The following is a 15,927-nucleotide window of genomic DNA, read 5'->3' as shown; positions in this document are numbered from 1 at the left end:
TCTAGGGGAAGGTCTTTCTTATTTTTAAGGAATTTTGAAATAAAAATGTAAATGAATGATTTCTTGCTTGTTTGATACAGTAATTGAGATAGTATAAGTGAAATAAGTGTGTTTTGGTAATATTGTGACAGTATAATTCAAATGAGTGTCTTTGGTGTTATAGAGACAGTATAATAGAAATGAGTGTGTGACTTTAGTGTTATTGTGACAGTATAATAGAAATGAGTGTGTGTCTTTAGTGTTATAGAGACAGTATAAAAGAAATGAGTGACTTTAGTGTTATAGAAACAGTATAATTGAAATGAGTGTGTGACTTTAGTGTTATAGAGACAGTATAATAGAAATGAGTGGGTCTTTGGTGTTATAGAGACAGTATAATAGAAGTGAGTGTATCTTTGGTGTTATAGAGACAGTATAATAGAAATGAGTGTGTGACTTTGGTGTTATAGAGACAGTATAATTGAAATGAGTGTGTGTCTTTGGTGTTATAGAGACAGTATAATAGAAATGAGTATGTGACTTTAGTGTTATAGAGACAGTATAATAAAAATGAGTGTGTGACTTTAGTGTTATAGAGACAGTATAATAGAAATGAGTGTGTCTTTTGTGTTATAGAGACAGTATAATAGAAATGAGTGTGTCTTTGGTGTTATAGAGACAGTATAATAGAAATGAGTGTGTGACTTTAGTGTTATAGAGAAAGTATAATAGAAATGAGTGTGTCTTTGGTGTTATAGAGACAGTATAATAGAAATGAGTGTGTGTCTTTAGTGTTATAGAGACAGTATAATAGAAATGAGTGTGTGACTTTAGTGTTATAGAGACAGTATAATTGAAATGAGTGTGTGACTTTAGTGTTATAGAGACAGTATAATAGAAATGAGTGGGTCTTTGGTGTTATAGAGACGGTATAATAGAAATTAGTGTGTCTTTGGTGTTATAGAGACAGTATAATAGAAATGAGTGTGTCTTTGGTGTTATAGAGACAGTATAATAGAAATGAGTGTCTTTGGTGTTATAGAGACAGTATAATAGAAATGAGTGTCTTTGGTGTTATAGAGACAGTATAATAGAAATGAGTGTGTGACTTTAGTGTCATAGAGACAGTATAATAGAAATGAGTGTGTGACTTTAATGTTATAGAGACAGTATAATAGAAATGAGTGGGTCTTTGGTGTTATAGAGACAGTATAATAGAAATTAGTGTGTCTTTGGTGTTATAGAGACAGTATAATAGAAATGAGTGTCTTTGGTGTTATAGAGACAGTATAATAGAAATGAGTGTCTTTGGTGTTATAGAGACAGTATAATAGAAATGAGTGTGTGACTTTAGTGTCATAGAGACAGTATAATAGAAATGAGTGTCTTTGGTGTTATAGAGACAGTATAATAGAAATTAGTGTGTCTTTGGTGTTATAGAGACAGTATAATAGAAATGAGTGTGTCTTTGGTGTTATAGAGACAGTATAATAGAAATGAGTGTGTCTTTGGTGTTATAGAGACAGTATAATAGAAATGTGTGCATCAAGTGTTTGTATTGAAAATAAGCAAGAACTAGAAAATGTCAGACATAAATGCCTGTTGAGAAGTTCTCAAAACATGACAATGATTCCAAATAGGACACAATGGACATGGGCAACACTATTTCCTCTCAAGAAATAGCAATTAAGCTTTATGTCTTAGATTGTAACCTTTCTGCCTTTTTTCCCCTGACTAAGGGACCAAGGGAAACAGGAAATACTAGAAGGATCTGTCCAATTCTTAAAAATCTATCCAATGCTTCTCCAGAAACAATGGTAGCAAGAATTGTGCAAGGATATTTGGACGGAACACCAGACAATGGACGCAGGGTGATCTGAATAGTGCTGCATCAGATGGTGGACTAAACATGTGTACTGCTAGTGTACCTAACAAAAACACCTAATTTTTCTCCTTCCAGACCTTATCACTCTTCGGATAAATGCATTGAATTTTCGACAATTTATTGATCCTTGGAACACTAGCTATATTACCCCGTGATAGGTATATTGTACCTACTGGCCAAATATCAGGATCCTGGATCTTATATAAATTATAGGGACTGTTTAAAGGAGAGGACAGATGTTGTATCATACCATGGGACACAGGCACTATGTATCAAGGATCTTCAGGACATCAATATCACTTGTGGAGGATTTGCTTGTGAATGTTTTGTCTGCATAACTGTAACTTACACTGCAATGTTAAATGAAAACATATGTTGTGGATCGATGTATTGATCCCACTAAATATTATATTTCCCATATTGTTGGCTGGTAATGCTGACAGAAGATAAACTAAAGTCTCAAATGTAACATTATTTTTATTGTGCACAGTTGTGACCATTTACTCTTACACTATCTGTAATAGGTCACTTTATCTCTCATGTTTATATAATACAGATGTTTAATACTCTATTAGGATGCTGCTCTCACAACAAACTAGAGCTAAATCCCATTAAGAGGTTTGTAAGTATACCATGGTTGAGCATTGATACAGGATGAGGTTAATTCAGTGTACCTATCACTTAATGAATTAATCCTGTAAATCAAGCTGAACATGTTAATTGCCCAAATTGATGAGGTTGGTGCACAATTGCATACATACCAGGTAGTGTACTGATAACGTAAAGAGATATAAAATAACTAAATATACACTAACAAATAAAACATACCCATATACATATGTGACTAAAACTTGGTAAATGTCGGTAAATAGCAATCAAAGAAGATTTATCCCTGTTGTTTTAATAATCAAAATCATTGGTCACTTTGTGTTTTCTCAATAATTCAAAAATTTCAAATTGAAAGATATATACTAGGAAATGGAATCTTGTTAGCAAGTCAAAGACTTGAAGAGGAAAAAGCATAGGTGGCCATAGCTGTGATAAGATGCGTCATTGTGACAGGAATCTCATGCCAGCAAACCAATGAGAGGTATGGGGATTTTTATAATCAAATATCAGTTAAATTTCCCCATTCAGCAATTCTTATTCCAAGGACTACAACTCTGGGGGGAAAAGGAACAAAAAGTGAACTTGACCTGCATCTTCTGGTAATGCATGTCAAATTTCAATTCAAGAGAGAGGGATTTTTTTCTTCTTGTTTTTGTCCTTTTATTGCCCAGCTTACAGCCAAAATCATGCTGTTTTCCATATTGTAAAACTGCACTATTTCTCCAAAATGGAAAGAAAAAAAATATAAATTAAAAAAAATTGAAGAATATCTTTTAAAGAAAACTACAAAGATAACAGAATATTTTCTCAATTTACATAGGTTGCTGTAAAATTTGGGTAGAAAAACAATGAAGTATCCCTCTTCATGTCTTAAAAATTGGGTGGAAACTGATAATTCATTGAACTTTAAACGCAAGGGCCACAACCCTGGAAAACATAAGCAGACCGAGACCAAATAAAAACTTTAGACTTTCTTACTCTCATCTTCTCATTGTACAGTTACATGTTCAATATATTATTCCTCCAATGGCCAATAAAAGGAGACAAAATTATGATGGCTCAATGCCCCAGCCATTTCATGGTGGATACATCAAACAAATGCACAACTGCAGAATGAGACAATTTTGTGTGGGATTCTGATTGAGAACTGTTAGAGAAATCAAGTCAAATAGCCCTGATTATAAATGATACTTTTAACTTATTCAATAGAAATAATGGAAGACACCAAAATTTTAACAAGTAAAGATGGTTTTTGAAATTTTGATTCAAATATCAAGGGAGGTAAATCTATGTTGACCATAGATGTCCAATTCTGACTTAAGTCTCTTCGTATGGAGGTAAGTCGACTAAAATCATTATGGGAGGTAAATCTACATAAACTACTGCTGTAAAGTGCAAACATGCATTAACTGAAAACTTCAAAATTAAATAACAAAATGAAAAAAACAATTTTATAAGATTAAAGTAAGTCTGACATAAGAGGTAAATAAAGCACTGAATATTCAGTAAATATGCAATATGTAGACTAAATTTCTGATAACTCCAATAACAAAAGCTGCCTGTTTAGATAGATCCAAAACTGAACTTTTCTCAAATTTTATTTGCTTTAGTCGAGTGACTTTACAATTTTGTTAGTCGAGGCATTTCAAGTTGGTACCATTGATAAATAGCAGCTGAGGAATTTCAAGTATCAATGTATTTTTCTACCGTGATGTTGTAAGAACAGAAATAACGATGGAAGATGCTATCAACATAAGTGTCCTTTATTTTTCAAACCCCTAATATTCTGAGGATGAAAAAACATTTGTCAAAAGTTTTGATAGTGTTACCAGATAGATTGTCACCTTGGATGTTCAACTAATCAAGATTCAGATACAACTGTATGACATGCTTTTAATATGCAAGAAACTGATTTAAGATGTCTGTACAGAATTAGCTGTTATATTGGAGATGAAAAAATACTTTCATACTCATTATTTAAGCAAATTTCATGAAGTAAAACATGCAAGTAGGGCTAGCAAAATTTCTAAAGATTGAAATTAATCATGAAATTTATGAATTCAGCAATGGCTTCCTCAAAAAAGACAACTGTATAATATTAACATTTTCTGTATAACAACTTCTGTTATTAAGCAGTAAACTGAATTTGTTTACTCTTATATAGTTGTAATGTATTTGCTACAAAAACATGATCCAAGGGGGATCTTGGTGCCTATAATTATTTGATCTAAATTTGTCCTTTTGAAGTTGGATCCCTTCCTTTTCTCTGTTTTTGCTATTAATTATACGAAATTTGAAAAGTCTTTAATGAAATAGCATTAATAATGCAAGATGGTCACCTGTTGGCCATTTTCTTTTCAGATCAATTGCAACATCAAATGGGCACAAGGGGAACCTACACATAAAATTTGAGAACGCTTCATCCAGAACTTCAAGAAATAGACATAAAAAAAACACTGCCTTGTCAAATCCAAGATGGCTGCATGTCAGCCATTTTTTTTTCTGATCAGTCCAAGAATCAGAAGGGCACAACTGTGGAACAAGGGACACCCACAAGTGAAATTTGAGAAAGAGACATCAAGCACTTCTCAAGAAATACTGTTAACAAACCTTCATCATCAAAATCCAAGATTGTTGCCTACTTATGAAACTTGAAAGTAATCCATCCAATACTTCCCAAGAAATAGCGATAACAACTTTTGACAGTCAAACCAAAGATGGTTGTCTGTTAGCAATCTTGTTGATCAGATATGTCCAAAAATAGAATATACACTACCAGTAATCAAGGCAAACCATCGTATGAAATTTCAGAATGATCCATTCACTGCTTCTACAGAAACAGTGATAACAAGAATTGTTTAAGGAAGAATGGTCGATGGATGCCACACGCTGGACAAAGGTCAATTTGATTTGCTCACAATCTGATGATAGTAGGCTAAATATAATGTGTTATTTGAGATTTTGTGAACAACTGATTTCTTTTTGGTCTGTTTTGGTCTATTGCTGTTCATTGGTGTTGATAATGCATGCACATTTTCAGCTAATCAAGAGGATATAGTAGCAGTCATCTTCACAGTGAAAATGCTAATGTGAACTATGTGAACTATTGCAATTCTTTTTTTTTCCATCAACATTGTTTTATTGTTACGTTCATTGTAGGAATGACTTCTGTGACCTCTGAAATATATTTGTAACAAAATCACTGCTGTTCAACCTGTAGTTTTTGGTGGCTTATATGGGGGACAAAAAAAATCCTTCACTTATACAATTCAACATGACAAAGAAAGTTAGAAAGTATTTTTCTTGAAATTTTTCGAAAATGAATAAACTTTGGTGGGTCAACTTTACAGATTCTTCCTCCATTCAGTTGAAATTGCAAATTAAAGCACCTAAAGCATTCTTTTATAAAGAATGAAAATAACTATTAGACATGGCAATGAAAATGATGTAATTACGAAAGCAGGTAAATGAAGACATGAAAATCTGCTGTCTCCTATACACATGTAACTGACAGCAGACAGGCTCTGTATTTAGGTAGCAATGTCAATACTAGTGCTACACAATTTACACATGAAAATTATCTTCATCAATCATAAACAATGTACAAAAATAAAGCAATACTTTTTACAAACATAATCTGCACCCCTAATGACAAATAATAGAAAGAACATGGTCATTTTTCAATCGTTGAAAACATGACAAAATATAAAACTTGCGAACACAAATCCATCATACAAAACTATACATATATTGTATATAAAAAATGCACAACCTTTTGTTAACATTTTTAATCACCTTTAATAGGTTATGCAAGGAGACAAGAAGTTGGCCGACTCAATATTGTAAGGGTTTTCAGAGTATTGTTACAAACTTGGGTAACCCTGAGTACTAAGACTCCTGGCAAGATCTATAAACACAGATTATAAATGTTCAGGCAATGTTCAACATCCAAACAGGACAGAAGTCTATGAGCTCCAGGATGCCACCTATTAATGACAATGATGAGATATACGGTTTATAAGTATATAATACCCAGGAGACACTCATTGCACCTTACATCTTTAAATTTGTGATAAGTTGAGTAATAGGGTTCCTTGTAAAGGATACGATTACTGTACCATTATCAGGGCTGAAATTGAAACAGTGGGAATATATAAAATAGTGAATGATATGTGATCCATCTAAGTATGAAACTGAATTTGGGCAATCGAGTACTCTGTGCTGCAAGAAATAATCGAATAGCAAACACAGTTACGTGTATTAGAAAGTTTCTTCTAGGTTGGAACAATTATCAAATACATATATTCTTCAACATGTCTGTAAATTTATAATGTAAAACAACAATAACAATGGTTACATAACTGTCAATGCTTTCTAACCAGACAATTACTGAAAATCGTTCTGCCATGAAAAGCACACATTCATGTTAAATATTTTCAAATGCAACATATCCCATACATCCCTCAAAAATATGGATTTAACAAAATATCATCACCATCTATTTAGCAGTAACAAATACAATGAGTTTAAGCTGATCACATGTGTGCTTGTCGACTTTGTAACAGGTAAATGGTTACATCTCACCTGTAAGTCTTTCCAACAGAGTGGCTTCTCACAAAAAACTGCATTTGCAGGTCATTCATCAACATGTGTACATAATGATTTAATTAACACTTTTTCCAAAATCATAATTTTTTTTCTGTTCTGTCACTTTTTATAATAAGATTTAGGTTTCAACTTCAAATCATAGAATCATTTGTAAACACCTTAAAAAAAATTGTTTTATAATTCTTCCAAAATACTTTTGAACTCCTGATTTAATTGGCAAACATTTATAAAAATAATCAGTTGTTGTGCCAAATTTTAGTTAAATAGCTACAAGAATATAAAAACAAGGGTTGGATGGATAGCTTGTGGAAGTTGATTACAAATGGGCAGGATGTGGGGATACCTGTCTAAAGACTGGTACATTTCAATGTATCACAAATCACCAAAAGTGTAATATTTTTTACTCAAAAATATTTATGATGGTACAATTAACAATATAATTATTTATTTCTTCATTAACATATCAGTAAATACAGATACTGGCATCAAAACACATGTGAAAGGAGCTTATTAACAGCTGAGTTGAGACATGTAGATAACATTAACAGCTTATTTCATACATGTGGATAACGTAAGTGAAATCTTGTACAAGTATTGACATATCAAATGTTAATTAGGAACAAGTTTGCATATAAAGAACAAAGACCACGAAAAATGTTCTACCAGAATTACCAAATATCACAGACCAATTGTTACAGGGCTAAACAGAACACAGTGAAACTGTAGACTGGCAGTTCTAAATGTATATACTATAAACATTTCTATAATACACATGTCTTAGCTTACAGAGAGAGTATTGGAAGTGCAAGTAATACAGGTCTCCACTCATCATTAAAAAAGTTTTAAATTCTGCTGATAATACCCAGTATATTGCTTTTGTCCCAATCAGATTATATAACCTCGTCAATCCCGTCTTCATGAACACTACAGAAATGAACTATAAAATGTGGTAGGCATAAGCTAGGTTACACCCTTCACAAAAACAACTTCTTATATCAAGCATTTCCTGGAGAGAATCGAAACATTTCATAAATACCAGGAACATCTGAATATACAAGGTCAACCTCAACCTAAAATTATTCATCACAGCTCTACTTATATTTACAATACATCTACATATTTCATATCATTATTTCTAAATTAGATACCTGGTATAATATACACCAGCATGTCCCATCTCTCCCGTCTCTAGTCCCACATATACAGGTAATATATACCAGTATGTCCCATCTCTCCCATCACTAGTCCCACATATACAGGTGATATATACCAGTATGTCCCATCTCTCCCATCACTAGCCCCACATATACAGGTAATATATACCAGTATGCCCCATCTCTCCCATCACTAGCCCCACATATACAGATAATATATACCAGTATGTCCTATCTCTCCCATCACTTGTCCCACATATACAGATAATATATACCAGTATGTCCTATCTCTCCCATCACTTGTCCCACATATACAGGTAATATATACCAGTTTGCCCCATCTCTCCCATCACCAGTCCCACATATACAGGTAATATATACCAGTATGCCCCATCTCTCCCATCACCAGTCCCACAAATACAGTAGATTAAATCACTACAATACCATAAGGTCACTACTTGCTCTGTACATCATTATTCTTTACTTAAAGTCTCAGCTCAAGGGAGCTTTCCTTACTTATCACAAATGTAACAAAATTTAGGCCATAGTTCAGCACCATACCATTAATACAGTAGTTTTCATACAACCCCTGTCTTCCAGGAAAAATCTTTTGTTTTGTAAAATATCTGATTTTTTTATACGATCCTTCCCACACTTGTGAAACATCTATTTCTCTATTTGAGAGAAGAATGTGAAAATCTTGAAAAATCAAAAATAGAATAATCCCATGTATGTATGCTTTAAGCAAACTATCTCACGAAGAACATTCAGCAGTTCAATCTCACAGACATTAAAACTTTTTATCAGTCTCAATGTTATCAGGCAAATATGTCTTAATCTTCCCTGTACCTCCATTACTCTCAACACATAGACTTAATGACCAAACTGCATCATTTTGAGATTCGTAAAAGAGCATTTCAAGTATTGCTTGTTCCTTTCTCTAGTTTTCAGATGCAATACTCCATAACATCATTGTGTGGATCAGAAGCTGTGCTGAGATGAATATTAACCTTGATCATGTTATGAGTAGAAGGTGAGCACACTGGACTGGTTGCCTCTGATTAAGAGTATGGGTGGCATGTCACGAGTTAAAGTATCCAGCCAAGCCATGTACAGACCTGTCGGACAGGTGCCCTTTCTTGGCATAGGCAGGGTCCTGCAAACACAGTTAATTAAACATCAAAATCAATATATCTTTCTTACACCATAGCTTGCTGTTTATTCCTGTTAAAAAAGGTAATCTAATTAAGGACTGTAGAATAAATACAATATTTTTTGTTATTTTTGTTTGACTTATAAAAGAGAATTTCTACACCTTTACCAGGCTGTTATTTTTATCTTGGCCTTTCCCCCTACTCTCCCTCTCTTTGACATACGTACATGACAACCAATGATGCATCACTTGAATGTTTCACTAGGAGCTCCTTAAGTCTGATGTTCCGCTTTGTCTGAAATTGAACAAATTAGTTTTTACATATGGTAAAGCAATGAGAAAGAATAATGTCACATCAGAAATGATTTTATATATATTGTTACAGTTTACAGTCGGTAATGAGGTCAAATTCATGACCCATATAGAAATGACACTGTTAAACAACATTTTACATATTTTGGTGATCTTACTTTATCGTGGAGCAAGTCTTTTTCCTCCTCTGATATTTTCCAAGGATATTTTTCTTGTGTTTCTCCATTCTCCTCATCTAACATCCATCCCTCCAGTAATTTGTCAAACTCTACCTCACTATAACACAAAGGCATATGGAAGTGATCAAAACATTAATTTTACTCAATAGAAAAGTGCAAATAATGAGATATTTTGTCAATTGACTTGTCCTTGTTCCAGTGAGAAGATATAAAAGACAATTTGGCAAATTACAGTCTCCCATCAGATGTAAAATTTTATACAAAGAATGCACTACAAGTGAACTCATGCGTAAACAAAGACGTTCTAGTGAATAGTATTGTAGGAGATAGGCCAGGACAACTTTTTTCTATGATAAAAGTCAAAGGTCAAATCTTATTTATCAGAGTGATCTACTTCTAATAGATGATGCACTGTCTCACTAAGGTGAACCCATATCCTAAGTATTAAGTTCCTATGATAAGTTATGCAGAAAATAGGGCCAATTAATACAAATCTTTTCTTTGATGCAAGTCTATGGTCAAAATGTAGGTCACAGTGCCCTACTTTTGATACAAGAAAAACAGTCTCACTAAAGTGAACCCATATCCTAAGTATTAATTTCCCAAGATTAGTTGTGTAAAAGATAAGGACAAGATAGCAGAAGGACTGACACAAAACTATAGCCCCCTCTTATTCCAGGTGGGGGATTAAAATCTTTACTTAACCTTTGATCACATGACCATATATGATTCCTACCAACCTCCCTATATGAAGTCATCAAAGATGCTTAGTATTTATGAGGTTCACCACTTCACCTTTTGACTTTACAATGATTCGTCTCTCTTGGTTACAACAAGAAAATATTGACATGCTCACTTTATTGTACTTTAAACTCAAATTTGACCATATCATTTACATGTAGAACCTTGAAAAATACGAGAAGGGTAAGCATCTTCTACCTCATCAAAGGTACACTCTATGTACATCTCTGTCAAATGAATAACATTATGTCACAATTTCAAACCAGAATGAGGTTTATAACAATGAAATAGACAGACCAACTTACAAACATTTAACTGATCTGTATTCACATCACATATTGAGAAAATTATGAGATCACAATGGTGACCATATGACGACCCGAGAGTTTTATCAAACGGTATCACTTTAAACCCTGTGTTGTCAATTCATCTGGCAGTAATAAATATCTTTCACGAAATCATATCCAATCAACTGTCATAGGTCAACACTATAGGTGATGTAAATAGTAAATAAGAACCAGATAAAGAGATGCTTTCTTACTCTAACTGAAAACCTAATTTTAAACAGTTTAAATTAATTTCTTACCTCTTTTTCTCTGGAGATTTGCCAATGTCAGCTACTACAGTGATTTCCTTACATTCAATTCGGAATTTACTTAATAATGTGGCCATTCTGAAAATAAGAGGTACTTGTTAAATAAGGCAACAAAAACTATAACTAAGAAAGGTTATCAATATGGCAACAGAAACTCTATTTTAAGAGAAACTTTAAAGAAAAGGAAGAAATCATTTTTTCAATTTTTTTTTTCTCAATTCTGATTCAAAAGTCATTGATAATACGGTAATCCAGAAAACCTAGCTAATACTCACTGCCTCTGTTCTCTGTCAATCTCGCCCCTCTTTGTACCAGCAATGAATATTCTCAGTCGACAGTTTCCCCAATATAGCTTCGTTGTTAGGATATAAGGAATCAACAAGGTAAGACCTGAAATGTCAAGGTTATGTTAATGCTATGCCTCTCAAAGATAAATATTTCTTTGGTCTTAATATTCTTGGAACAAAAGGATCTTCAAGAAATATAATGCTGTGTAACTTTTTCTGATTGTGAAAATAACATTATCAGGGAAATATTGTGATACAGAAAACTAATCCTGATTTAGTGTTCCTTACCTCCATCATCAAACAGCCACCAGACATCTATCGTTCCTTTCTGTTTCTTGGCAAACCTATCTTGCTGTTTGATCAAACTTTCTGTGACCAGCAGATGATGGCTATCATCCCTCCCTGGTATATCTCCACTATTTTCAGGAATGGAGCCCTCAGATGATCGGCTGTGTTTACGTAGCATGGTCGGGGTACTGGGGAAAGACGGGACTTCCTCCTCGTCAGCTGTAACCACATATAATCTGATAAATAGTATCCCATTTCATAACATATATGGAAACTCCCATCATGTCAAGAATAGTTTCATGTAAAGCCGACATTCATCACATATCAATTTCACATCTCACATCGGTTAACTACCTAGGTATATAAGACAGGCACCTGTCTAATTATATTGGCTGTAATAATTAACCTGCCCTCATTCAAGAGAGCAAAATGCTCTTCTAATGATATGCAATATTACAGCATTTGTACAGTAACAGCAAGTAAAATTCACAATGCATGAGATTTTTAATCTTATGGTATACTCAGAACAACAGATACTGTGGAATACTTAATTCAAACATTTAAAAGAGGTAATAATGATTTTTAATATTTGTATTACTTTTCCAATAAGTACTATATGACAATAGAAAGACAAAAGCATCATTGTATCTGTATCATTGTTTATAAATGATAAAAGTGTGACAGTGTAACTTGTTATGTGTCTACTGCGTGACTATAGACAAATAACCAATAGCATATCAAACGGTTATGGTACTCTGTCAAATCATGCTAGCAATAGAATTTTCTGTTTATGAAAACTGAAAACTCACAAAAAAATCAAACAATTTTACAGTGAAACAAAGGAAAGAAGTTATGAGCAAATAAATTAAGATATTGAAAAGCAAATACATGAATAATGCGACAGATTACTGACAGATAAAATACAACACTCAGCTTGTCATGCACAAACATTTTAAAAAGTCTGTATACTTGTCATGTGTGGTCCACAACAGCTGCTATGCAAGAGTTGAGGAGAGGCAGCTGCAGGACCAAAACATGTCAGTTAAAACACCAAAATACACATGCTATAGATTTCTCCAGACTAAAGTTAAGAGAAAAAGATTTCTTAAAACAGAGTCAATGTATTAGTAGGTGAAAGTATTTCCTGACTTATACACTTACCATCAAGTTTATGCTGAACTAGAGACTCATGACCAGAGTCATTCTGATTGGGCTCATTAAAGAATCCTCCAGCCACTCTCAATATACCAACACCAAACTCCAGGTCAAAGGCGTCACTGTAACATCAATATCAGATTTATACAAAAATTACAAGATAACTCACTATTATTGCCAATAGTTCAGTAACAGTCTTTACAGAAACCAATGACCAAAACTACCATTTTTTCCAGCTTAACTTCAATCATAATCCATGAAACATTTTGTTTTATTATCAAATACCAAATAAACTTTTGAGAGGTATGTGTAGTATTACAAAGCATTTACAAGGTTAGAGAACGAGTACTAGTTTGTTGCTGGTTTCAAAAAAATATGATATACAATATTTCTTGGATTCAAATATCAATTCAAAGGGAATGAAAATTAACATGAAGAAAAGGATTTTTTAATTCAATTGAAAAATGTGAAAACATGGACTAAATAATGTGAAGGTGGTTTCTGAATTCCAGATGTGTGATTTTGTGATGACAGGATGTTGTTATAGTGACAAGTGTGTTCAACCTTTTATCAGGTATATATCAAGGGAATACAAAGAGAATGCAGTTAATGACAAAGAACATGAAAAAAATGGTAGGTGAAGAAATTCTCGTGATTATTGAAAAATAATGTATGAAATACCAGTATGTTCCGAAATCGTACCAGTGTGATGAAATGACTAAAATGAAGAGAGAAATGATACTATCTTTTTATTACAGTTATTTCTATCTATCAGACTTTTATCACTGATAAACACTACATCAGGAAGCATTCATTATCTATCTTAACTACGGTAGAGGAGTATATGTGTAATTAATGGCCAATCAGATGGACGTTTTCTTATCAACTCTGAATTAGAAAACATTGTATGGTAATTGACAGAGAGAGTGATGTCACACACCTACCGACTATAAGCTCAAGCTCTTCCTCTCTGTAATCTGTATTTACATTACTTTCATGATCTACCACATTAAAAATGCTAATTCTATTTCAGTAGTCTTCTTTCATATTATTTTGCCTACATCTGCATGTACTACCTAGGTATTACCTACATAATTCATGTTAAGATATACCATACAGCACAACGGAAATGTCACTTAAGCTGAACATCATGTCCTTATTTTAAATATAATTTCCATGTTTTGTTGAGATTTCCCTGGCACATGCAAGAATCTTTTAGCCAGTGGGATATATAAGTGACCATGTTGTAGAAAACCAATGTCAGATCTCCTGACTAATTATTATACAGGGCATTGAGGACATATCAGATACTGACTGTATGGTATTAAAGTAGCCATCCACTTCCTCATGATGGGTGGTTCGCCAATCAGACTTGAAGCCCATCACTAAAATATTAGGTCTCAGCTTCCCTACTCCAACATTCTGAAGAAACAAATACACATACTATGCAAAAAAGAAATAACAAATTCTGAATATTCTGAAGTTTCCTTTTTACTGAACTTATTCTTTTGTAGAATTAAAGTGTGAATCTTCAGGACCATTTTCGACATCTGGGTCAATTCTGGCATTTTGTGACCCTTTACCTACATGTGTTAGGCTTCTGATAAACATATTGATCTCCGAACAGTGTATAACATTTTACACATGATACTTGGTGTCCTGTCTTTACCTGCATGATGCTCTGTGCGCCCTGCCTGAATGTTGGTGACGAGGTGACACTGTAGAAAGATTTGACCTTGCGCTGTTTGAACCATTGGTAGACAGAGCCAGACTTGTTCTTGTTGATCTCACGTAGACAATCACTCTGGTTTCCCTAAAACATCAAACTATACATATCACTACCAGATTCACTATTCAAGTGAACACTGCAGGAACTATTTTATTGAAAAATTTTGGTCAGTTTATTTTTGGAAAATTTCCTAAAATGTTAAAATACAGAAACAGTCATTAAGTATCTCTACCCGAGGAGGAAATTAATAATTGTCTAACCAGAGGCATTGCCAAAAGTTAGACTATCTGGAATCTCCTCCGAGGGTGGATATTTCTTTGTCCTAACCTTAAACTGAGGTATGATTCTTTTTCTACCTCCTATCTCAAACATACCAGAAATAGAATAAAAAGACAAATATATGGTGACAAATGTGGAAACAAACTCAGGAGTATACGAAATTTTGTTTTTATTATGACCAATTTGTAATCGATCTTATACATTGTTCAAAGACAATCATAATGATAACTCTTTGTCATAAACTGTTTTGAATAATTGAAGATCATCAGAAACTGTGATACAATTATATTTAACTTATCTCAAACTGTCAATATCAGTCAGCCATGTCTCAAATTTACAACTTCCTGTTTAGCATGTGCTTATGTTCTGTGTCTGCAGGCTGTCTTTACCCCAGCAAGATACAGAAATCTTACCCTCACCAGAAGTGTGGGTATTGCTGTCCAATGTTGTTAAAATGTGCTTATCCACTTACAATGAGAATGTGGCCACACATCATCAGACTGATTTTCCTTGTCAGGGTGTACACAAAATCCACCAGGGCCGGACGACTTGAAGGTAAGCCTGTTAGCACCAAAATCTGTGGCCGAAAGTTTTTGATATGATCCTCTACGGCAAGGAGTTTAAGAGCTGACTGGAGAGCACTTTTATACACATGAGCCTGGGTAGAGGAGCCCCAATTCACATCTGAAATCATGATTCAATACATCATACACAAATGGTTTTGAGTAGCAACTTCCAATCAATTAACCAACTGATCTATCATTTCCATATACTATGGTGTTTACCAGTAACTACCAATCTATTAAAATACCTGTTAAACAGATGACGTATTAATTCTATATACCATGGTGTTTACTGGCAACTATCAATCAACCTGTTAACCAGATGATGTATTAATTCTATATACCATGGTGTTTACTGGCAACTATCAATCAACCTGTTAACCAGATGTATTTATTCTATATACCATGATG

At 33.6% G+C, this 15,927-nt stretch overlaps 1 protein-coding gene across 1 annotated transcript in view; it reads right to left on the bottom strand.

Moving 5' to 3' along the window:
* Positions 1-9,217: 9,217 nt before the first annotated feature.
* Positions 9,218-15,927, bottom strand: part of LOC132553025 (solute carrier family 12 member 1-like) — a 38,604-nt gene continuing 31,894 nt past the window's right edge. The window contains exons 13-22 of the mRNA XM_060217229.1: positions 15,426-15,637; positions 14,615-14,758; positions 14,261-14,367; positions 12,952-13,067; positions 11,791-12,009; positions 11,491-11,605; positions 11,207-11,293; positions 9,859-9,976; positions 9,616-9,683; positions 9,218-9,391 (exon numbers count right to left, since the gene is read on the bottom strand). Of these exons, the coding sequence (XP_060073212.1) occupies positions 9,256-9,391; positions 9,616-9,683; positions 9,859-9,976; positions 11,207-11,293; positions 11,491-11,605; positions 11,791-12,009; positions 12,952-13,067; positions 14,261-14,367; positions 14,615-14,758; positions 15,426-15,637 (1,322 nt within the window). The 3' untranslated portion in view covers positions 9,218-9,255. The remainder of the gene's footprint in view (positions 9,392-9,615; positions 9,684-9,858; positions 9,977-11,206; positions 11,294-11,490; positions 11,606-11,790; positions 12,010-12,951; positions 13,068-14,260; positions 14,368-14,614; positions 14,759-15,425; positions 15,638-15,927) is intronic.

The sequence above is a fragment of the Ylistrum balloti genome, unplaced genomic scaffold (genome assembly GCF_031769215.1).
Source record: "Ylistrum balloti isolate Yb309-2 unplaced genomic scaffold, AGI_CSIRO_Ybal_v1 Utg370292, whole genome shotgun sequence".
Taxonomy (NCBI): Eukaryota; Metazoa; Mollusca; class Bivalvia; order Pectinida; family Pectinidae; genus Ylistrum; species Ylistrum balloti.
This window is presented reverse-complemented; position numbering and strand designations above follow the sequence as displayed.